The sequence below is a fragment of the Lichenostomus cassidix genome, chromosome 3 (assembly GCF_008360975.1).
Source record: "Lichenostomus cassidix isolate B80296 chromosome 3, HeHo_3.0, whole genome shotgun sequence".
NCBI lineage: Eukaryota > Metazoa > Chordata > Aves > Passeriformes > Meliphagidae > Lichenostomus > Lichenostomus cassidix.
This window is the reverse complement of record NC_139483.1, coordinates 112,849,402-112,874,206: the sequence shown is the minus strand read 5'-3', so window position 1 is coordinate 112,874,206 and position 24,805 is coordinate 112,849,402. Positions and strand designations below refer to the sequence as shown.

The following is a 24,805-nucleotide window of genomic DNA, read 5'->3' as shown; positions in this document are numbered from 1 at the left end:
CTGGTCAGAGCCAGGGGACAGCTCAGCCCAGGGGATTTCAGCTCCAGAGCTGCCCCAGGCACCTCCACATCCAAGGTCAGCTCAGCCTTGAGCTCAAATGTCCTTGGATGCTGCTTTGGCATGATGTGGAATCGTAGAGATGGCATGGTTGGGGTGGAAAGGACCTTAAAGCCCATCTGGTTCCACCCCTGCCACTGTCCCAGGTGCTCCCAGCCCTGTCCAGCCTGGCCTTGGACACTGCCAGGGATCCAGGGGCAGCCACAGCCTCTCTGGGCCCCCTGTGCCAGGGCCTCAAACCCTCACAGCCAGGAATTCCTTCCCAATATCCCATCCAACCCTGCCCTCTGGCACTGGGAAGCCATTCCCTGTGTCCTGTCCCTCCCTCCCTCCCTTACCCAAAGTCCCTCTCCAGCTCTCCAGTCCTTTCCAGCAAGGTCTCCTCATTTGGGGAATACCCTGAACAGACATGAGCCCTCAGGGCCACATGACCAAACCCTACAATATCCCAATAAACCCCCAGGAGCTGCACATCCTGCTGGAAATGCTCTCACACCACTTCATTTCCCAGCCACGCTTCACAAATAATGCATATTACAACAAAAAAGTACAAAAATAATCAGAAACCTCCAGAGGGTTAAAGTGGAAACTTTTGCAGGCAGCCCCTGACAAGGGGAGCTGTTCAGAAAATGGATCCCACCCTGTCAGCTGGGCTTCAAGGACTTTCCCAGGGGTATTTTCCCCCCCAGCCCAGGCAGGCAGAGCTTTGTTGCTCAGGGCAGCAACTCCAGAGCTGCGACTTGGCAGCCACAACTCACAGCAAAGGCAGGGCTTGGGAGAGAAGAAAGTGAACAAACTGCTGCCTGTTTGTAGCTGAGTGATCCAAGCTGTGATTAAGGGCAGAGGAATGTGATTCAGGCAAGGCATGAATGGAGCAGGATGGGCAGAGGCCGTTCTGCCTGCTGGCTGTTCCTCAGAGCCCAGGGGAACCACACAGCTCTCCCTGCTCTGGAAAACACCTCTGCCTGCTGCAGAGCAGCACTGAACCCATCCAGGTGCTCTCTGCTGCTCCAGCCTGAGCTGCACAACTCTCCCTCCTTCCCTCGTGCTCGGGACAATGGGAACAGAGCCTCTGGGGCAGCAGGGACCTCAACCCAGAGCATCCCACCATGGTTTGGGTGGGCAAGGACCTTACAGATCACCTTGTTCCACCTCCTGCCATGGCAGGGACACCTTCCACTGTCCCAGGCTGCTCCAAACCCCAGCCTGGCCTTGGGCACTGCCAGGGATCCAGGGGCAGCCACAGCTCCTCTGGGAATTCCAGCCCAGCTCCTCCCCATCATCTCAGGGAACAATTCCATCCCAATATCCCATCTCTCCCTGCCCTCTGGCAGTGGGAAGCCATTCCCTGTGTCCTGTCCCTCCATCCCTTGTCCAAAGTCCCTCTCCAATCCTCTTAGCTCAGCCTGCTGAGCTTGGCACAGATGGCAGGAGGGGCTGGGCATGACTCCCTGAGCCCAGAGAAATCCTGAGTTATCCAGGAGTGAGGCCACAGGGAGGTTCTTCCCCCTCAGATGGACAGCAGGTCTCCTGCAGACACCATCTCCACCCCAGGCTGTTCATCCCATAGCTCCAGGAAGCTCCACAACAATCCAGGGATTTGTCTCTTAGCTGACTGAACCACCACAGGACAGTGAGGATCCTCCAGAGCAAACCTTTCCAGACAGCAATCCTGACACCAACCCATGGCTGCTCCTGCCAAGCCTCCTCCTCACATCCCAGAGTCACCTGCAGGGCCAGAGCTGCCAGCTAATGAGCTTCTTCCCTCCTGTCCCTTTGGAATGTCTGCTGATGGCAAAACTCCATCGCTGTGGAGAACTGCATCCCTGCCCAGCCTAAATCCCTCAATCCCTCAATCCCACTGTCTCTTTTTGGGAGCCCTTCTGGGGTTGGAATAGGCAGCCTGGGCTAGTGGAAGTGTCCCTGCATGGCAGGAGGGGAACTGGATGAGCTGTAAGGCTCCTTCACTCCCAAACCACTCTAGGATTCTCCAGGAGAGCATGGACACTGCTGGAGTGGAGCAGCAGCCCCAGGCTCACCCCAGAGCTCTGTCTGTCCCATCACTGGGCTGGACTGTGCCCAGCAGTGCTCCTGGCACTGAACAAGGTGATTTTCAGGATCCAGGAGTTGGAATGCTCATGTTGTGACACAACTCAGGGAGTACTTTCCCTGGCATTCCCAGGGATGTCACAGAATCCCTGAGGCTGGAAAAGCCCTCCAAGGTCATGGAGTCCAATCTGTGCCCAAAGCCCACCTTGTCCCCAGCCCAGAGCACTCAGTGCCACAGCCAGGAATTCCTTGGACATCTCCAGGGATGGAAACTCCACTTTGGTCCTTCGGCTGAGGCAAAGCTGGATGCAGAGCTGAGCAGCATCTTGGATTCCAACATGGACATGAAACTCCCTCAGGTGGCACAGAGCTCTGGAAGGTTGGGAACTCCTCACTCCCAGGGCTCTCCATGCTGTGGGAAGGACTCAGGGCTCATCAGGGTTGTTGCCCCAGCTTGGCTGAGGAGGTTCAGCTCATGAAGGGAATGTTCTCTGCTGCCCTGGGGTTTCCTCTGAACACCCAATCTGAGCCACTGAGGCAACCAGAGCAGGAAAGTGGGAACTCCTGACTGCCTCTCCATGGGGCTGAGGAGGAACTTCCCAGGGATCCACAGGGACTGATGGGTGAGAGTGCAACCACTTCTGGGCAACACAGCCTGGAATTCCTGAGCCCCTCTGCTCTGCTGTTCCCATGGCTCCCACCATCTTCTGAGGGAAAACATTCCATTCCAGTGTCCCAGCCTCTCTCTGGAAGCTGTTTGTGTGCCTGTTTGGCATTAGGGCTGTTCTGTGGTGCTTGGGGTTTGCTGTGGGGTTTGTAGGACACGCCAAGGACATCATCCTGTGATGCACATCCTCGGGAATCCCTGCGCCGTTCCTTGGGACACTGAGCAGCTCCTACGGCTGTTCCTTCCACTGCAAAACAAAAGGGGCTTAATATCTAGCAGATTCTCCAAGCTTCTCACCAGCTGTGACATGGAAAGGCTCCTGGTGTAAATTAGGGTTTTACTAGCTGGGACACAACAATCCCAGCATGGTGGCCACGAATGCCATGTGGCTCCCAACTCCGTCACTGCAGTGACATCTCCACAAGGCTCTGTCCCTCCTGGCTGTGCCCAGGACAGAGCAGGAGCTGCAAACCTGATGGGAAGGCAGCTCTGAACACGGGGCACAGAGGTTACTGCACTTCCCTGTAACTGCCAGGATCAGGATATAAATTTCTTTCCTGATATAAATTCCTCACAACTTGCCACAAACTCCTGCCCAAGGCAGAGAGACCTGCAGCCCCAGCAGATTCCCACAGTGGATGCCAACATTGCTGCTGTCCATGTGCTGCTGCTCCTGACCCAGGTCTGCTGCTCTGCTTTGTTCACCTTCACCCTGCACAGAAGTTCTGAGCCCCACAGGACCAACCCACCTCGCTGGGGCTGAGAGGATGCTCAGCTCCCTCAGGCTCCTGGGCTTTCTCTTCCAGGACACCCAGAGGTTGTTCCACATTCTCCCTCCAGCAAGGCCAGGCTGGACAGGGCTGGGAGCAGCCTGGGATGGTGGGAGGTGTCCTGCCCAGGGCTGGGGATGGAATGAGATGAGATTGAAGGTCCTTCCCACCCAAACCAGCCTGGGGTTTGATGTTTCTGTGGTGATGGACAAACCAGCAGGATGTTCTGACTCCAGAGATGGTCTGAATGCTCTCCAGAGCTGCCTTTCCAGCCCAGCTCCGTGACTTGTGTGACTCTCAGCCAAGTGGAGCAGCACATCCTGGGATTTCCAACCTTTCCAGCACAGGGGAGAGCAGCTCCAGCCACTCCAGTCCAGGCAAAGGGAAGATGCAAAGCTTCAATTCCTACAGCCCAGCAAGGTGTCCTTCAGCTGCTCAAAATCTACCTTTCCTGAGCTTCAAGTCAATTTTGGCTCCTTCACTCCTGATTCCAAAGGAATGGCCCAGCCAGAATGTCACTGTCACAAGCTGAGTTTTGGCTCATCACTCTCCTCCCAGTGTTCCAGGGAAAAAAGGGAGGTGAAACTGGTCAGCTTCTTCCCTGATCTCATCTTTACCATTTCCTACATCCTCAATCCAGATGAAAGCACAGCTCAGGAAAATGGAGCTAATACAACGTGTGGCCTTTCCCTGCAGAGGGTTATTGCTAGGAATGGAGCTGGGCAGGAGAAGAACACACAATCCAGCATCTCCCTGGCACAGTTAGGAGTTGGAGAACAGGAATGTTTGTGTCTTGGGTGTTTTCCTTCCTCCAGGACATTCCCTGAAGCTCCTGCCATGTGCTGCAGCCTGGAGCCTTCAAGAAACCAAATCACTGCCAGCTGCCTCAGCAAAGCCAGGGAGAGGTTTGGGTTAGAGAGCAGGAAAAATTCCTGCCTGGGAGGGTTTGAGGCTCAGAGAAGCTGTGGCTGCTCCTGGATCCCTGAAGTGTCCCAGGTCAGGCTGGATGGGGTTTGGAGCAGCCTGGGATAATGGAAGTTTCCCTGCCCATGGCAGGGATGGAACAGGATGAGCTTTAAATTCCATTCCCACCCAAACCATTCCAAGATTCCATGATCACCTAATAATTAACTGGGCTCCACTCACCACCACCTCCAACTGGTGACAACAGCAACAAAAAGCCCTCCAGGAGTCCCCAAATACCAATTCCAACACATGCAAAACTGAAGTGTTTCCAGCAGCAGAAGCTACCCCAAAAATGTGCATTTCCCTACAGAAAACAGGTCCCCAGAATTCCCAGTCACTGTATCCAATATCCAATTCCAGCCGTGAGAAACAACCCCCGAAATCCCCAGCAGTGCAAACCACGGATTAATGGTCATTAAGGCTTTGGGTGGAAAGGAAACCATGTTTGAAAATGCTGCAAATGTTCTGCTGGAGAGCAGACACTGAACATCTGGCTGCTGCTGAGGAAAGCAAAAGGGCTCCCTCTGGAGTGGATCCCGAAATTAACACAGGATTTGGGTTGGAGCAGAGAAAATGGGAATCAAACAGCAACCCAGGCAAGGCGTTCTTGTCTCCTGCTCTTTACTCCTCCTGTTTGCAACGAGCACTCTGGGACTCCTTCAAGGAGACTCTGTCAGCACTCAGCCATATGGATCCATGCCCAGAATATTAAGTCATTAATTAGTTTTCATGCATGGACTTGTATGTGGCAAGGAGGCAAATGAAAGGATTCCTGAAGAGACAAGAAAGCTTTCTTAGCCCGGGAAACACTCCCAAGGATCTCCCACCAAAGCAGGGGTGAAGCCAGCTGAGAATCCCCATTTGCAGCCCTGGCTGGTCATGCATGATTCCACAAAAACCTCATCAATGCAGCCACTCTGTGCCCATGGCAATAAACCTCCCTGGAAAGGGAGAGCAGAACTGCAGGACACACAAACCATGCTCTGCTGGAAGCTCAGGGAGGCTGTGCTCAACTCCCAGGTGGAAAAAGCCCCCCATTCCCAGGGTTTATTTGCATACAATTAACAGAAAATGGATTTCATGCAGGAAGAAAAGAATTGGGATCACCTACAAAGTGAAGTCAACTTACTGCCTGCTTTTGCTCTTCTTCCTAGAAACGTTGGCAAAAGAAAAAGGTGAAGAGAGAGAGAGGGAAGATTAATTATCGTGTGAAAATGATGATTTTCAGGCAAAATACACAGTGAAAGAACAGAACACCAGGGCTGTGGGGAGGAGCACAGGTGACATTTGTCACATTGTCCCACTGAAATGGCCTCTGGTGGTGGCCAAAGTCACCCAGGTGGGATGGAGGTCCCAGGATGGATCCCTGGGACAGGACAGGATGTCCAGGGGATCTCTGCTCCTTTCTGCAGGGGATGAACTTCACAGTTCCTTCCAGCCCAAACCATTCCAGGATTTCCTTCCCCACACTCAGAGGCCTCTCGAGCTGCTCTCAAACCCAAAAACACCAAATCCACCCCCAAAAAGCTGGAATTGCCATCAGGAGTGTCCAAACACACCAATGTGCCACCACAGCCCTTTGGAATCCCTGTGGGCACTCCAGGACCTCTGGCAGTGGGAATTGCAGAGATTTAGGAGAAGATGCTGAGGGAGGAAAGAGGTGCAGAGAGCAATTCCTGCACTGCAGCATCTCAGCACAGATCCCTCCTGACATGGAGGACAAAACAAGGTGAAATGCAGGTGAATTTATCCCCTTCTGCAGCAGGGAAATGCCCACTGTGAGCAGCCTGGTCAGCTACAGGAGAACTGCTGGGAATGAGCAAAATGTCACCAAGTCCAGAGTTTCAATGGTAATTCAGACATTTCCATGGTTTTGTTCTCTCACAGACAGGAACCCCCATGGGTCCAACCCTGTGAGTGACACCAGGGCTGCAGGGTGGTGCTGCTGACCTTTTCCCACCCCAAACCAGCAATTCCAGCATTTGCAGGTGACTCCCTTGCAGCCCAGGGGGCAGCAGGACACAGCCAAGCACAGCCCCCCAGAAATTCAGGTCATGGAATTAAAATTCATGGGCTAAAAGCTGCTTCTGGCCTGGAAATCCATGAGCCCATTTATCAACCTTCCCTCCCTGATCTCCCATCTGAGCAGGATTAACCAGAACCTTTCCCTTAATTCAAAGCAGCTTCTTCTCACTGACCACTGAAAGCTGTTTTCCCACTGAGCCCTGCAGAGAAACCTGGGGGAAATTCACATTTCTGAGCAGATACTTTGGGGTTTTTCTCCCAAGGTTTGGGGTTCCTTCAGGGGTGTTTTGGTGCTGCTTTGGCAGATGTGGGGTCATTGCTGCCCTCCCCACACCCCACAGGTTTCCAGTTCTGCCTCCCACCAGCAGCAGGACTTGCAGGACCAGATGGGGAGCCAGGGCAGGGAAAAGATCTTACATGATCTCCACCCCACAAAAAAAAGTTGTTGGTTTGAAAAATGGGGCTTTGGCACCGAGTGCAGATGTGAAAAAGCCCTGTGAGGAGGATGGAGCTGGCTGGGGCTGAGCAGGCAGGGATAAATCACACAGCAGCCACGAGGAAATTGCCGTGGAGGAAATGGAAGCAGCGAAATGGGATCTGTCTGCTGGATTTCCGTGGAGCTGGGAGAGAGAGCCCTGCCAGGAGCAGACAGTGCTCCCTGGGGAATGCTGGTCAGAGCCAGGCCAGCTATGGAACACAGGGATGGCAGGAGATTTGGGGAAAAGGGGAAGCCAAGGCTGGATGGAGCCAAAATCCCAGAGTGGTTTGGGTGGGGAGGAACCTTAAATGCACCTCAGATCCATGGCAGGGAAACTTTCACTGCCCCAGGCTGCTCCAGAGCCATCCAGCCTGCCCTGGGTCACTGCCAGGGATCCTGGGGCAGCCACAGCCTCTCCTCCCTTCCTTCCCTCCCAGTCCAGTCTGTGATTCTATGAAATTCCCATAACTGGAACCCCCAGGCAGAAGTGTGAACATTGGGGATGAATTGTGGAAAACACTTGATGGAAACCCCAGCAGTGACTCTCAATTGCAGAGCTCAGGAACACCAGGGCAGGAGAGCCATGGGGAGTTTGATGAACTCTGCAAAACCAGCCAGGATGGTCAGAAATCACAGACCAGAAATGTCAGAAATCACAGACCAGAATGGTCAGAAATCACAGACCAGAATGGTCAGAAATCACAGACCAGAATGGTCAGAAATCACAGACCAGAAATGTCAGAAATCACAGACCAGAAATGTCAGAAATCACAGACCCAGGATGGTCAGAAATCACAGACCAGAAATGTCAGAAATCACAGACCCAGGATGGTCAGAAATCACAGACCAGAAATGTCAGAAATCACAGACCCGAAATGTCAGAAATCACAGATCCAGAATGGTCAGAGACCACAGACCCAGAAATGTCAAAAATCAGAGACCCAGAATGGTCAGAGATGCAGAAATGTCAGAAATCACAGAGCCAGAATGGTCAGAAATCAGAGACCCAGAAATGTCAGAAACCACAGACCCAAAAATGTCAGAAATCACAGACCCAGGATGGTCAGAGATGCAGAAATGTCAGAAATCACAGACCCAAAAATATCAGAAATCAAAGAACCAGAATGGTCAGAGACTACAGACCTAGAAATATCAGAAATCACAGACCCAAAAATATCAGAAATCAAAGAACCAGAATGGTCAGAAATCACAGACCCAGAATGGTCAGAAATCACAAACCCCCTCAGAGAGGGACTTGAGGCTCCAAACTCCCAGCCCAGCAGAGCTGGGTGAGCTCAATCCAGCCCTAAATGGTGAAATGAAGGCAGCATTAAAAATGTAAAAAATACTGCATAAGAAAATGGAAAAAACCCCATAAAAGCTTAACAGCTGATGTAAATTATACATGAACAGTTTTGAAGAGCTCCAAGTGATGAGAGAAGCTAAAACCTGGCGGGGAAAAATCATGTCTGGCAGGGCTGGAGACACCAAAAAGGAGAGCTGGAAATAAACACCAAGAGCAGGAAGAAAACAGAGCCTGGAGGCAGAGCTGCTGCTCAGGGTCAGGGGGTGAAATCCTGACCAGGGCTGAGGGATTCCTGTCTCTGCCTCCTCCCTTCCCCCTGGAGCTGCAGACAGGGAAGCACTGACACCAATAATGAGAAAAGGTGTCAAAAGGATCTACTAGAAAGGATATTTTTAGATCGGCAGGCTGGGGAAGTTGCAGCTTAAAATAATTACCTGAGTGAGGAGTTACCTGGGGCAGGGAAAGGAATTTTTAATGGGTTTTGGAATGCCCAGGGCTGGGCTGTGGAGATTCAAACAGGGAGGTGAGACAACTTAAGGAAGAGAAGCTTTGGGGTGACCTGACTGGGACTTTCCAGTGCCCAAAGTGGCTACAGGGAACATGGAGAGGGACTGGGGACAAGGGATGGAGGGACAGGACACAGGGAATGGCTTCCCACTGCCAGAGGGCAGGGATGGATGGGATATTGGGATGGAATTGTTCCCTGGGAGGGTGGGGAGGAGCTGGGATGGAATTCCCAGAGGAGCTGTGGCTGCCCCTGGATCCCTGGAGTGTCCAAGGCCAGGATGGGGTTTGGAGCAGCCTGGGACAGTGGGAGGTGTCCCTGCCATGGCAGGAGTGGCACTGGATGAGCTTTGAGGTCCCCAAACCACTCTGGGATTCCATGAGCTAACCCTGCCATTGCTTTATTTGTATTTATCTATCAGCAATGCTGACCCAGGACCCACCTCAAGGTAACACAGAAGCTTTACAACTCCATGGGAAGGAAAGCTTGGCCAAGAAAAGCTGATTTTGTTGTTGGAATAAATCCCAAGCCTGGCTGCTGAAGGCACTGCAGGAGGTTTGCATGGCAGAGGATTCACCACATCCTCACTGCCCAGAGACCAAAACCAACCCAGGGAGGAAGTTCTGGGAACTCAGAGCTCCCAAAGACAGCAGGGAAAGCAGGGAGGAAGAGCAGTGAAGCTCCTCTGCTGACTGCCAGGGAACAATTCCACATCCACCTTGCTTTTCCCTGATATAAAAAATGGGTATTAAAAACCTGGGGAAGGCAAAGAACCTGTCCAGAACAGAGAATTGTGAGGAGCTCAGCTGAACCTGTTGGAGAGATTTCACCCTGAGTGAGAAGTGCCAGCTCAGGCAAAGCTCAGGGGGCAAAGGAGGGAGAACCAAGGGGTGTAAGCTGAACTCAAACTGAAAACCAGCCATCAGTTTTGATCTGTGCAGGCAAATTTGCATTGGCAGGGAATTTTCCACTTTGGATTTCTCCAGCTCCAGAGCAGATGTCTTTGTGGAAGATGCCTGAATCCAGGAGAAGCTGCAGGGTGGGATGGATGAGCTTTGGAGTTCCTCCCAACCCAGCCCAGTCTGGGATTCCATGATTTCCTTGATTTTAGAAGTCACACATCAATGGGCAGAGCAGGAAAAGCACAGAGGGCAGAACCACAGGCTTCAGGAAAACCAGAACTCCCAGCCCTGGGCAGTGCTGTGCTCCTGTGCCCAGGGAGAGGGAATACAGCAGCCACTGCTGAGGGCTGTGGGACCTTCAGCTCCTGTGGGACCTTCACCTCCTGTGGGACCTTCAGCTCCTGTGGGACCTTCAGCTCCTGTGGGACCTTCACCTCCTGTGGGACCTTCACCTCCTGTGGGACCTTCAACTCCTGTGGGACCTTCAGCCCCTGTGGGACAGCTCTGCCCAGAGATGGAGGAACTCCTCCCTCAGGACACAGGGCAGAGCTGAGGGGGATTTGAATCCCAGCCACTGGGAATTTTGTCCCTTCTGAGTGCAGAGAGGCTCTGAGTTTTCCTGGAAGCATCCAGATGTGCCTCCAGCTGATCTGTCACCCTCTGTGTCACTGCCACCACTGCCAGCACTGTCCCCTCTGCCACTCCCACAGCACCTCTGGGTTGTCTTGGCTCAAAACCTCTCCAAGGCCAAGGCTTTGCCCTTTCCTTTACAGAGAGGCTCTTGTCTAATTGAAGGCAGAGAGAGAATAAAGGTGTGACACAATTTCCCACTGCAGTCACCAGCTGAGGGGAAACTCCATAAAAACAGCAAAGGAACCTCAGGAGAAACCCAGCCAAGGTTTGCTGGAGCTCAGAGCCAAAGCCAAAACCCCCAAATAAACCCCAGGTGTGGCAGGGGCTGTGCAGGGTCACCTCCTTGGCCCTGGCAGTCACAGCCTTTTATTTCTGTTTATTTCCCAGGGAGAGTGGGAAGAACCAAACTGGTGCCTCAGTTCCCAAATCAAACTCTTCTTTAAACTCCTCCAAATCTCAAGTTTTGGATATTTTACCCACATGAACCTGGAAAACCATTAACCCCTGCAACCCCACGGGGCTGGGATGGAAATGGCTTTTAAACTCCTCATGAAGGGTTTGTAGGGTGTGAGAGCAAAGCTGGGACCCCAAAGCACCCAGGGAAGGAGGGATGTGGGAGATTCCTTACTTTGAGCAGCTTCATCAGCCCTTCCAGCTGCACCATCAGCTCTCTCCTGCTCTCCTGCAGTGCTGACATCCTCTGCTCCAGCTCATCCTTCCTCTGCCTGTGCCAGGGGAGAAAGAGGCACAACATCAGCTTGGGGCATTTCAAACTTCACTGTGTGGTGGTTTTGGGTCTCACCACTGTCCTGCTCCCCAGTTCAGAGGACCTGGAGGTGACAATGCTCTGCTCAGCCAAACCCAGCTGAGGGCAGGGGAAGCCCTGCTCAGGAGCAAAGCATTTTGAGAAAAAAAAAACCACCAAAACACCTTTTTTCTGTCTTTTAAGAACTCTCTGAGTGTCAGAGCCTGGCAGCTGTGGAGCTCAGAGAAAGCAGGATGAGCTCTGGGAGGAAAGAGGGAAATGGAAGAGGAGGAGAAGCTGCAGCTGTCTGTGTGCAGGGAGAGCCAGCAGAGCTGTCCCTGTGACCTCCTGGGCCACCAGCAGCAGGTGACAACAGCAGCACAGGAGGAGTGACCTTCCCTCCCCCTGGCTGCACAAAACCTGTCTGGGAGCTATTTCAGGAATTCTCCCTGTGGCTAAAAAAAGCCAGGAGTGAGTAATGGCAGGAGGAGCTCAAAGGCAGACGTCAGGAGGTTGTGTGTCCTGAGCAGTGAGCTGAGCTCTGCTGAGCCACAAATCCCACCCAGGGCAGGGGATCAGTGACCACGGGGACAGGCAGGACAGGAGGGATTGTTCATCCATCTGCAGTGATTTCTGTAGCACCAGGAGGTCTCAATCCCAAATTAAAACATCACCTATCACAGGCTGGACCTTGGGATGCCTTGGATGTTGTCATGTGACACATTAGGATAAACCATCCTGGGAATGTTAACAACAGAGCATTTCCTTCAAGTACAGAAAACTCTGGAATATTAACAAATATTAACCACCCTGGGTATTTCTTTCAGTATCTCTTTGTATTTTGAAGACTGTGGTTCTTAAATTCAGGATCTGGAGGGATCTACAGGGAAGCTGAAGAGGGAATCCTCACCAGGAACTGGAGGGACAGGAGACAGGGAATGGCTTCCCACTGCCAGAGGGCAGGGAAGGATGGGATTTTGGGATGGAATTGTTCCCTGGGAGGGTGGGGAGGGGCTGGGATGGAATTCCCAGAGAAGCTGTGGCTGCCCCTGGATCCCTGGAAGTGTCCAAGGCCAGGCTGGAGAACCCTGGGACAGTGGAAATGTCCCTGTCATGGCTGGGGTGGCACTGGATGAGCTTTGGGGTCTCTTCCAGCCCAAACCTCCTTGAGATTCCAGGCTCTCCTGGTCCTGCAGGCACAGCTGAATGCCAGGCAGGGCTCTGCCAGGACTCAGTGTCACCTCCAAGGTCACACCTGCCAGCAGTGCTGCAGTTGACTCACCCAGGGCTGCCTGCAGAGCTCCAAACCTGGGACACCCTTTGCCATGGATTGTCATTGCCCTGCTCTCCCAGCCTGAACTCCACACAGAACTGAGCTCTTTTGGTGCTTACAGACAATCTCATCCCATCCATCCTGCCCAGGCTGGGAAGCACCTGGAGCTGGGAAGAACCTTCTCCTCCCAGAAAACCTGCCAGCTGTGACCTCCACTGCAGGAATCCCTTGGGAGTGACAGAGCTGCTGCTCCTTGTCCCTGTGGCACCAGGGAGGCCACTTGGGACATTAAATCTCAGCATCACAGAACCACTGAGGCTGGAAAGCACCTCTGGAACCACCCAGTCCTCTCGATTTCCTCTCCACAAACACTTCCCTGAACGCTACAAGCAGGATTCATTTTAGGAGAAGTTTTTATTTCTTCTAAACCCAGGTGATGCTGCAGCCCTAGGAGCCCTGGTGTGGAATGGCCCTGCAGGAGATGTCCCTCCCAGTGTCCCCAGCCCATTCCAGCCCATTCCAGCCCATCCCAGCCCATCCCACTCCAGGGTTCTTTACCTCAGCAGTCTGAGCTCAGCCAGCAGCGTTGGGTTCTGCTGTGCCTTCTCTGGGGTTGGCTGAGAGGCTTGCTCATGCTCCAGCCTGAGCCTCTGGATTTCCTGCAGGATCTCCCTGAGGAGGAGGCAGAGGGAGAGAAGGAAGGACAAAGTCAGTGTCTGCACTGCTCTGGAACACTTTTGCAGCCCTTCAAGCACCTCCTGTCCATTCCCAGCCCAGGCACAGGGGTTTTGCTCACAGCCTGGCACAAATTCCCACCACTGCCCTGGGAAAAGTTATTCCTTCCTGGGGATGAAATCACTCCCTGCAATGTCTCTCCACCCCCTGCACACCCAGCAGGCTCAGGGTGCTCCAAGAGGACAAAGGTTCTGATCTCAGCCCTCCCTGCCCTGCAGGTGCTGCAGCAAGAGCAGCTCTGGGGAGATCCCAATCCCCTTCCCGAGGGGCACAGCCAAACCTCGAGGTGTCCCAAAGGGACAAAGCAGTGACCTCTGAGGTGACTGAGGTCAGGGATGGCCAAGGACTCACTCAGTGCAGAGGGACTGAAACCCTCCAGGAGCAGAGTGTCACCTCCACCTCTCCTTCCTGCAGAACTGCTGAGCTGCTCTGCTGGCAGCACTGAGTGCATCTCCCTTATCCAGGATCTCCAGGAATCATTCCAAATACCTGCAAGGGCTCTTGGTAGAGCACTGAAGCTACAGCAGTGCCAGCACTGAGCTGCTCCTGCTCTCCAGGAACTGCTTCTGCTCCAAACCTCCCTGAGCAGCTTTTCCCTGTGCTGAGGGAGGACAGGCAGCAGGTTCTGCATGCCAGCTGGGAGAGCCTGGAGAGGCCACAGGTGACCCTCTGGAGCAACAAGGATCCTACAGTTTGCTTTGGAAGAGACTCCAAAGCTCATCCAGTGCCACCCCAGCCATGGCAGGGACACCTTGCACTGTCCCAGGTTGCTCCCAGCCCTGTCCAACCTGGCCTGGGACACTGCCAGGGATCCAGGGGCACCACAGCTTCTCTGGGAATTCTATCCCAGCCCTTCCCACCCTCCCAGGGAACAATTCCTTCCCAATATCCCATCTCTCCCTGCCCTCTGGCAGTGGGAAGCCATTCCCTGTGTCCTGTCCCTCCATCCCTTGTCCCCAGTCCCTCTCCAGCTCTCCTGCAGCCCCTTTAGGCTCTGGAAGGGACTCTGAGCTCTCCCTGGATCCTTCTCTTCTCCAGGTGAACATTCCCAGCTCTCCCAGCCTGGCTCCAGCCCTGGAGCATCTCCATGGCCTCCTCTGGACTCTCTCCAGCAGCTCCAGGTCCTTCTGCTGTTTGCCCCAGGCTGGGGCAGCTCTGCAGGTTTGCTCTCACCTGAGCACAGGGGCAGAATCCCAATCCCCTTCCTGCTGCCCACGCTGGGGGATCAGCCCAGGGCTGAGGATTTCTGGGATCAAATCCCAACTCTGAGGTTTGCTGATGTGCTGAGAGCCACAGGCCATGGGGAAGATGATTTTAAGAAGATTAGTGAAGATCAACCCTCTCCTTGGGGAACAGGGGCAGAGCAGCTCCTCCCCACGGTAATTAACTGGTGGTAATGACTAACTAATCAGTTAACCAGGAGCTACACCTCAACAAGAGCTCTGGGAGAACAATCTGGTTAATGTGATCCAAGAGGTGCACAGCAGAGCCCCAGGATTGCTCCCCAACCCCACAGAGCCACAGAGTCACAGGGTTGGAAAAGTCCAACCCAATCTCCAGCTCCACCTCAGCTAATCCATGGCACTCAGTGCCACATCCTGCCTTGTTTTAAACACAGCCAGGGATGGTGACTCCAGCACCTCCCCGGGCAGACAATTCCTGAACTTTGCCACTCTTTCAGTAAAAAACTGAACTTCCCATTAACTGTGTCCTCTTGGTCTGTCAGAGAAAGAAAAAGACCAAACCCCCAAACCTCACTGCCCACAGGCACCCCTCAGGGAGGTGCAGAGAGTGACAAACCCCACCCAGGGCTGTACCTGTTCTTGTTCTCCAGCTCTGCTATCAGCTGCCGCTGCTGCTTGTTGGCATCGAAGCTGAAGGAGAGGTCAGCTGGAGGGCGAGGCTGGGGAGAGAGAGAATCACCCAGAGCTCATCGCATCTCATCCTCACAGGGAGCTCATTGCATCCTCACACAGAGCTCATCCCATTCCATCCTCACATGGAGCTCATTCCATCCCATCCTCACACAGAGCTCACTCCATCCTCACACAGAGCTCATCCCATCCTCACACAGAGCTGACTCCATCCCATCCTCACTGGCCACAGCAGCAATTTCACTAGCCACACTTTGAAGCCCTTCAGGAAACAATCCACCCCAGCACCAATGGGGTCTTGCTGGGAACAGCTCCACTCTTTTTCTTTTCATTCCTTTTCTAATTAACTCCTCTGGTGCAGCACTGAGGGATAACTCACTCTTTAGCTCACCTCAGCCCTGCCATGCACAGGAACACTTCCCACCATCCCAGGGTGCTCCAAACCCCAGCCAGCCTGGCCCTGGACACTGCCAGGGGTGGAACAGCCACTGTGCCAGGGAAAACTGCAAACATCACCCATGGATACACAAAAACATCTCCCCAAAGTCTTCTCAAAGCTACACAAGTCCTGAAAAAATTATTCTGGCTGTGGATTCTCCAGCAATGCCTAAACCTTCCAGGTTCTTAAATCTCAAAGGCTCAGGCTGAACGTTTGCAAAAGGGATGCCAAATATTCCTGGAAATGTCCAAGGCCAGGCTGGATGGGGCTTGGAGCACTGGGATGGTGGGAGGTGACAATGGCCATGGGATAAAGTGTGAGGTGTCCCTTGAATGTCCAGGGATGAATCCCCTCTACTCCACTCCTACAAGGGGCTTTACTATAAACACCTCGTGGAGTCAACAATGTCAGCCAAAAATACTAAAAAAAACCCCAAAGACAAAAATGGCTCATTTACCTGCTTTATTGAGGAGGAGGAGAAATGATCCAAGAATCAATTTCAGATTTACCTAACAGGAGAGCTGAATCACTCAGTCTTTATTTAAACACTGTATTAAATAATTAATAACGGGGGATCTGGCATGGATCTGGAAGGGATTCTGAAGGGGAAGCAGATCTGTGCCATCCCTGCCTGACACTTGATGGGAAATGGGAGATTATTCCTCACCTCAGGCTGACAGTGTGAGCAGAGCAGCAGAGGGAGACAAACAGATGAAGCTGTGATCCTGAAAGCTGTGATTTAATCCAAGTTTGGATTTTGTTCTCTGTTGATTTCCTCACTCTGCCCATGGTGCCCTCCTGCCTTTCCCTCTCCTCTCCTCTCCTCTCCTCTCCTCTCCTCTCCTCTCCTCTCCTCTCCTCTCCTCTCCTCTCCTCTCCCTCAGGAAGCAGCAGCCCTGAATTCCAAGGATGAACTCCTGGATTCCAAGGATGAATTCCCAGATCAGCCTCACATTTCTGTCCCAGGCAGCCCTGAAGCCAAGGGATTTCCCCAGGGATGTCCCCAGGTGTGTCACTCACACCAGGAGGGACATTTGTCCAGCAGCAGCCCTGCAGGAACAGCTCCAAGGTTTTGTCTTTATATAAAATTCTTTATTTCTTAATATCCCCACGGACACAGCACTGTTCCCCTTTCCCTCTCTCTGCCCCACATCAGTCCCTGGCACTGCTCCAGGATGGGATTTAGGAAAGGAGAGCAGGAATCTCTCACAGCTCCTTGAGGAGCCTCAGCAAACTCAAATTCTGCTCCCTGGACACCCAAAGCATTGCTCCACTTCTCACCCTGCCAAGGCCACACGACAGGTTGGGGTGATTTGTGGGTTTTTAACAGCTCAGTCCTCTCAGCCCCAACCTGTGACTCCTGAAGCTTCCAAAGCACTTTGTCTCTACCAGAAGTCAAGTCATGATTAAGAGTTCTTCCAGCACCTTCCAGCGTGACAGTGACTCAGCACTTACTGTCTCACCAGCTGGGATGTTACAGGATGACATGGAAATTTCCTCCTTTTCCATCTGAACCTCAAACTTGGCACTGTGTCCTCTCAATATTTCAAGATTCCTGGTGAACCAAATGACTTTGGACATGAACTGCACAGAGGGAGTGGGCACTGACACTTGAAAGTGTTTCAGCAGTATAATTCTGGTTTTATTCAAGTTTTACCCCAATATCTGCTCACATCCTCTGCCAAAGGTAGGTCATTGGCTAAACACGCCCTGAGGGAAATTCAGGAATGTGGGAGATGCTTCCTGCAAACTCTCCTTTCCTTCCCTATGGATAAACCAGCAAAGAGAGGAGTTCATCCATCCAGCCAGCCTGCAAACATTCCAGGGAATTTCAGCAAATCCTTATGGTGCTCCTGCAGCCATTTGCTGTCAGAGCAGCACTGATTTTTACCAGCTGGCAACATGGTTGTGTTTCCCTTATTTTCTTCTATCAGGAACTGCAAACACAAACCTTCCTTCCTTTCCTTTTCATTCCTTCTTTCCTTCCTCCTTTTCCTTCCTCCTTTTCCTCCCTCCCTTCCTTCCTTTCCCTCTGGAGTAACTCCACCTCCCAGCTCTCTCCATGATGTTTCCCTCAGCTATCCACATCTCTCTCTGCTCCACCCTTAGCAGGACTAATCTGTTTCCCCCAAACTCATTTCCCACCACCTTCTCCCTTTCCCGTTCCCAACAGCGCAGGATTCCCGGGAAACCAGCAGCCTCCTGAGGCTCTGGAGCAGCAGGAATGGATAATTTGGGGAGGTTCAGAGCTGAGCTCCTCACTTACAGCACTGCTGGCCTCAGCAGCCAAGCGCGCAGCGTATCTGGCGATGAGGCGATGCTCCTCGTCCAGCCGGCCGGGACTGTCCAGGACACTGCGGGGACAAACACAGTGAGCAGGGGACAGGGACAGGAGAGGGGAGAGACCTGAGCTCTGCTGCTGGGACACCCAGGGACAGGGACAGACCTGGGCTCTGCTGCTGGGACACCCAGGGACAGGGACAGGGACAGGAGAGACCTGAGCTCTGCATTCTGGGACACTCAGGGACAGTGACAGCAGAGAGGAGAGACCTGAGCTCTGCATTCTGGGACACTCAGGGACAGGGACAGCAGAGAGGAGAGAGGAGAGCCCCGCTGGAAATAATCCACACAAAATTCCCACTGGAAATAATCCACACCATTCCCTTTGCCATTCCTTCCACTCCCCAGACTTCCTTCCAAGCAGTTTTTCCTCCAGGATTCACCATTCCAGCTGTGATGTGGAAATGGTTTGGTTTGGGCTCAGATGGATTTGTTTCTGAGGCTCTTGAGGACAAACCTGCTGGTCACTGCAGGTCAGGAAGGGCAGAGGAGGAAATCTTTGTCTGGGAATGCAGGAGGAGCCAAGGCAGGGAGAGGGAGAGGGAGAGGGAGAGGGAGAGGGAGAGGGAGAGGGAGAGGGAGAGGGAGAGGGAGAGGGAGAGGGAGAGGGAGAGGGAGAGGGAGAGACCTGCTGGCCTGTGGGAGAAACTTCTGTCACCCAAACCGTGGGGTTAGTGCAGGGGGACTCAGTGAGCCAGCCTGACTTACACTGGATTTACACCTGATTTACACTGACTTACACTGGATTTACACCAACTTACACTGATTTACATTGATTTACACCTGATTTACACCTGAATTACACTGACTTATACCTGACTTACACTGACACACCTGACTCACACGGACTTACACCTATTTACACTGAATTACACCTGAGTTACACCGACTTAACACTGATTTACACCTGACTTACACCTGATTTACACCTGACTTACACCAGATTTACACTGACTTACACCTTATTTACACCTGATTTACACTGACTTACACCAACTTACACCCGAATTACACTGCCTTACATTGATTTACACCTGATTTACACCTGAATTACACTGACTTACACTAAATTACACCTGACTTACACCTGATTTACACCTGACTTACACCCAGGCCCTGGCAGGGATGAGCTGCTCCCCAAGCAGCCCAGGATCCCAGGCTGCAGCTGCCTTGGGAATGCTGCTGAAATGAGAGTTAAAACCCATTTTTTGCACTACTGATTGCATTCTAGCAGTGGTGACAGAAGCCTGAGGTGGCACAGAGGGACAGGAAAAGCAGAGGACAGAGCAGGGTGGGAGGAGGCAGCAGTTGAGTCTCACTCAGATCTCACACCACACCTCACCTCAGTTAATTACTGACATAATTAATACAGTGCTGCTACCCCAAATAATTCCCTTTTTAACTCTAACCACTCTGGGGGACTAGCGAGGATTTTTGGGTTGTTCTAACCAAAACCAGACCGTGCTGAGATCCATTCCCAGATGAATTTGAGGATTTTTGGGTTGTTCTAACCAAAACCAGACTCTGCTGAGATCCATTCCCAGCTAGATTTGGGGATTTTTGGGTTGTTCTAACCAAAACCAGACCGTGCTGAGATCCACTCCCAGATTAATTTGAGGATTTTTGGGTTGCTCTAACCAAAACCAGACCATGCTGAGATCCACTCCTGGCTGGATTTGGGGATTTTTGGGTTGTTCTAACCAAAACCAGACCATGCTGAGATCCACTCCTGGCTGGATTTGGTGCCTCGAGGAGCTGGGAAGGAAATGACAACTGCAAGAGCAACTTTTAATTCAACACCCAGCGCTGGGTTTGGGAGCTGCTGGTTGTCCCTGGGGTGAGCAGAGATCCCTCCTCCCTCCTCAAGGGTCAGGTGGAGGAACCCAAACTGGTATTTAATGGGAACAACAATGTGGGAATGAGGAATTTGCTCCCTGAGGCCACAGAGCTTCCCAGTGCCATTCCTGAGGTTCCTGATGGGATCCACAGGCAGTGAGGGAAATTCAGCAAATCAAAGCAGACACATTCCTGGGGCACCACAAAAATGACTCCCAGCCCAAATCCCCACCTCGGGAGACAATTTGCATTCCCTCAAGCTTCATTCCAAGGATTTGTATTTCCTTTGTTCACCAGCTATGCTGCCAAGGTGGTTATTTAGAAATGCAGATTTCATCTCTTTTCAGGAACACCAAACTGAACAACTCCAAGTCTCCCAGCCCCTGGAGCTGGCCAGGTGGTTCTGGGATGGAATAAAAACACAGTGAACACAGGTGGGGCTGGGATGACCAGGAATTGCAGCAGGAATTGCAGCAGGAATTGCAGCAGGAATTGCACTGTGCTCGGCTGGATTCAGTCCTGGAGACATCCCAGTGCACAGAGCAAAGGCAGGAGCTGGAGAAAGCTGAGTTAAACAGATTTAAGAGAAGACAAACCAGAGCTTTCACAGCAGGTTTGAGGAGCTTCACAGACACCTTCACACTGATTTATTGTCCTTTTTTTTTTTTAAAAGGACAACAACCTTCCCCTTCCCACATTCTGAACTCCTTGTTGCTTTCCTGCAGCTTTGCTCTGCAGTTCTGTCTGTAAGAGTTTTTCCCTCCCACCCTTTCTGTTATCTGCTATCTCCCAACTCCTGGAACTGCCACCTCTTCTCATCTGAGTGATTTACAAAATAAGTATTGACAATTTCTGGCTTTCTTGAAAACAACTTGTAATTTATAGAGGAAAAAATAATCCCTTTGGGTTTGTTGTGGAAATGTTTCACAGGTGACAAGGAAGAGGAGTTCTAGCTCATGTCATGGCCAGGCTGCTCCCAGCCCTGTCCAGCCTGGCCTGGGACACTCCAGGGATCCAGGGTCACCACAGCTTCTCTGGGAATTCCATCCCAGCCAGGAATTCCTTCCCAATATCCCATCCATCCCTGCCCTCTGGCAGTGGGAAGCCATTCCCTGTGTCCTGTCCCTCCATCCCTTGTCCCCAGTCCCTCTCCAGCTCTCCTGGAGCCCCTTTAGGCACTGAAAGAGGCTCTGAGCTCTCCCTGGATCTTCCTCTTCTACAAGTGAACACTCACAGCTGTCAGGAACAGGAAAGGAGTAAAGGGGAAGAATAAACCTGGAGCTGAGGTGAGGGGAGAATACATGGCAGAGTTCAGAGAGCTCACACAGAATTCCTTCCCCGTGCTAAAAACACTGCTCAGGTGACTTTTGCCAACGCTGAGCTCCTCCCACAGCACTCAGTCAGCCCAGCAGCTCTGCCTCTGATCCCTCTGATCCCTGTGAGCTGCAGCTTGTGACATGCAGGTGACACAGGCAGAGAATGGAACAGGGAACTGCAGGATGGTTTGCGTTGGAAAAGACCCTAAAGCTCATCCCATTCCAGCCCTGCCATGGGCAGAGACTCCACAGTGCCCCAGGGTGCTGAGACACTGGGAGAGACCCAAATCCACCAAAGCCTCAGCCAGGAGTCAGGGAGGGATGGCATGGAGGTGTGAATGGCAAAGGGCTGAGCACCAGCTCTGCCCTCCTGGCAGCAGCAGCAGCACAGGGTGAGGAGCCAGAGGAGGAAATTGAGTTGGCTTGGGATGAGTGTGAGCCAAGAATCACGAGGTGTCTGTGCCAGGGCAGAGCCTGAGCCAGCCCAGCCCAGCGGGACAGGACACGAGCCAGTCACACAGCAGGTGACAGGGAAAGGGACAACTCAGCCCAGCTGATCTGATCCTGCCTGGAGGATCATGGAAACACATCCTGCACCACAGGGAAAGCTGGGACTCCTTGCCCTGCTGGGGAATCCTGACAGAAATCCCAGCTGGGACAACGGGATTGGCAGCAGGATGGGCGAGAGAGAGGAAGATGGATTGTGGGATGGCTTCCCATCAGGCAGGGGTGGATGGGATAGGCAGGGATGGATGGGATACTGGGGAGGAATTGCTCCCTGGGAGGGTGGGGAGGGGCTGGGATGGAATTCCCAGAGAAGCTGTGGCTGCCCTGGATCCCTGGCAATGTCCAAGGCCAGGCTGGACAGGACTTGGATCAGCCTGGGACAGTGGGAGGTGTTCCTGCCATGGCAGGGCTGGAATGGGATGGCTTTGAGGTCTCTTCCAACCCAAACCACTCTGGGATTCTGTAAGTGGATGGGACAGGACAGGACAGGACAGGACAGGATAGGATAGGATAGGATAGGACAGGACAGACCAGACTATTCCAGACTATGTTCCAGACTGTTCCAGGACCAGGAGCCTTTGGCCCAGGCTGGCAGGAGCCACTGGAATCCCCCAAGCTGCCAAAGGATGCTGTTGTGTGACATTTTCCAGGGTGAAGACCCAGAGAAGTGACAGAGGGGCACAGATGTCCCCAGCCTCTGGTGCTGCCTTGGAAGACACTCCTGTGCCTGATGCAATGAGGATTTAAACAATTCCCTCCTCTGCTCCTCCAGGAGCTGTTGTTGCTCTGCCAACAGCACTGAGAGATTTCCTTACAGGCCTGCAGGGCTTGGGAAGCTTCACTCCAGTGGCTCTCTGGTGGCACCTGTGAGCTGAGGTGTCCCAGGGACACCAGGATGTGGCACTCAGAGCTCTGGGGACAAGGCACTGGGCACAGCTGGGGCTCCATGACCTTGGCAGTGATTCTGGGATTCTGGGACACACACACAGCCTGTCACATTCCCTCCAAGGAGCCTGGAATGCATTCTGGAGAGAGATTTCTCTGTGTGTCCAAATGCAGTAATTGAGTGAAGGTGAGTCTGAAATTCCTTGGGTTTTACAGTCCTGTGGAAAGTATTTTGGGCTCTGAGCTGCTGCAGGTGAGAGCAGTGATTCCCTGCTGGCCTTTCCAGGAGATCCCTTCATCCACACAGCATGGAACAGCAGTTTCTGTGAGACAGAGGGAGGAAATAGAGCTCTAAAAACACTGTCCAGGGGCTGAGAGAGAGGCTAGAGGGAGCAACAGAGAGCCCCAAATCCCAACCCTGCCTCTCCTTCCCAGCCCAGCCCTGGCTCTGCACAGCCACAGCTCAGTTGGGTCCATGAGTGGAGCTGAAGCTGAAACTGAAAGCCCTGGCTGTGTCCTGGGATGAAATGGGAGAGCTTTCTCCAGGGGAAATCCTGCACAGACAGAGCCATGAAATACAAATGTGCACAAACAGCAACGCTGAGACAAAAGGAATTAATTCTTCAAAGTGTTAATGAGGTTTTTTGGGAAAGGCAGAGCCAGAAATGGCTGCATGGAGGGGCTGGAAGGATCCTGCAGCAGAGGCAGAGCCAGGATGGGGCTGGGGAGAGAAAGAAGGGAGGAGAAGAAAGAGCAGGGATGAGTTCTTCATCCTCATCCTCCTCCTTCCTTCAGAAGAACAGCACAGAGCTGGGCATGAGCTGCCTGGGGAGGAAAATCAGGGGGAAATTAGCATCCAGCTGGCGAGAGATGAGAGTCCAGAATGGTCATGGAGAGCAAAGTGAATGAATTAAAACAGGGTTAATGAATGGGAAGAGGGTTTCTGTGAGGGATTCTCCAACAGGGGTGCCCAGGGTGGGATGGCCATGGGATCCAGCAGGTTCCAGGGCACACTGCTGCCCTCCCCTCCCTGTGCCCACTGTCCCCAGGGCTCTGCGTGTCCCCAGGGCTCTGGGTGTCCCCTGGGGTGGTGGCACTGACCGTGCCCTGCTCTGCAGGCGCCTCACAAAGCTGGCAATCAGGCTGTGCTCCTCGTGGGCAGGGTCAGGGTCAGGGTCAGGGCTGCTCTGCTGGCACCTGGCAGGGGAGGGAGCAAACAACATAAAAAACAACATGAATGAGAGCAGGGATGAGCCATGGGCACTGAACCAAGGGGACAAACCAAAACCAGCATGGGGACATTCAGAATGTCAGTGGTTTGTGTGAGTCACATGAGGACACTGCTGATGCTCAGGGGCAAACAGCTCAGGGGGAAACTGAGGCACATCTGAGCACTGGCAGGATGGGAGGTTTGGAGTTTCATCCCTGGGGTGTCCAAGGAATTCCTGGATGTGGCACTCAGTGCTCTGGGCTGGGGACAAGGTGGGATTTGGCACAGCTTGGACTGAATGACCTTGGAGGGATTTTCCAGCCTGAGGGATTCTGGAATTCTATAAATATTCCATGAGTCCAGCTATGGAGCTCCTGGAATTCCCAGCAGGATCCTTGATCTTTAAGGAAGTCACAGCCAGAGCCAGCAAGGCTAGGAATGAGAGAATCCAACCCCAACAGCATTCCCTGTTCTTGGAATCCCAAAATCCCAGAATCCCTGAGGCTGGAAAATCCCTCCAGGACCATGGAATCCAACCTGTGCCTGATGCCCACCTCATCCCCAGCCCAGAGCACTCAGTGCCACAGCCAGGAATTCCCTGGACACCTCAGGGATGGAAACTCCAAACCTCCTGGGCAGCTCCTGCCAAGGCTGACAGCTCTGTCTGTAAACAACCCAAACCTTCCTGTGGGCAAAGAGCCCCCAAAGCCCCAAAAACCAGCCAAAGCAGGAGGGAAGTGATGGCATCTGACAGATGAGGGGTTTGTCTCCAGCACTGCCTCTGCCAGGGACTCAGCAGCTGATGGATGCTTTTGTTTGCTTGGAGGACTCACAGAAATAAAGCTGCTGCAGTTTGGAGATCGATTGCAAGAAATATTTGTCAGAACTAATCCAGAAGCATGACTAAATAAGCAATAAATGACTGTTTTTCTGTGCTATCCAGTTGCCAGGTGCTGGTTTGTGCAGCAGGGTGTCAGGGAATGGAGCAAACCCCAGGAAAATGCAGCAGAATTGTTCTTTTTTTAGCCCAGCCGCTGCACACAAAGCACAACCTTCCCTTCTCCAGCCACAGGGAGACACAGCCAGTCAGCTCTGCTGCATTCCAGATCCAGGGGGTGGTTTGTGTACCACAGGCAGAGGAGAATCTCCCCTGGGAGGTGGAAATTCCTGAGCACTGTGGGATCAAACCAAACCATCACCTGGGCAATGTCTCCTGGGCAGACATCACTGTTAGTGTAGCACAATTCCATTTGTCACTCCTGGTGGATATTCCAGCTGCTCCCTCCC

General features: G+C 52.8%; 1 protein-coding gene across 15 annotated transcripts in view; it reads right to left on the bottom strand.

Annotated features, from left to right (window-relative positions):
- The window catches only part of DTNB (dystrobrevin beta), a 118,816-nt gene that overhangs the window by 40,854 nt on the left and 53,157 nt on the right, over positions 1 to 24,805 (bottom strand). For 8 of the 15 annotated variants that reach the window (XM_085057279.1, XM_085057282.1, XM_085057281.1 and 5 more), the window contains 6 exons: positions 23,410 to 23,505; positions 17,691 to 17,778; positions 14,929 to 15,014; positions 12,935 to 13,048; positions 10,987 to 11,083; positions 5,639 to 5,659 (listed from right to left, as the gene is read on the bottom strand). In XM_085057279.1, the coding sequence (XP_084913405.1) occupies positions 5,639 to 5,659; positions 10,987 to 11,083; positions 12,935 to 13,048; positions 14,929 to 15,014; positions 17,691 to 17,778; positions 23,410 to 23,505 (502 nt within the window). Of the gene's footprint in view, positions 1 to 4,931; positions 5,282 to 5,638; positions 5,660 to 10,986; positions 11,084 to 12,934; positions 13,049 to 14,928; positions 15,015 to 17,690; positions 17,779 to 23,409; positions 23,506 to 24,805 lie in introns of those variants that run through there. The other 7 variants (XR_014851193.1, XR_014851194.1, XM_085057287.1 and 4 more) reach the window with 4 other exon arrangements.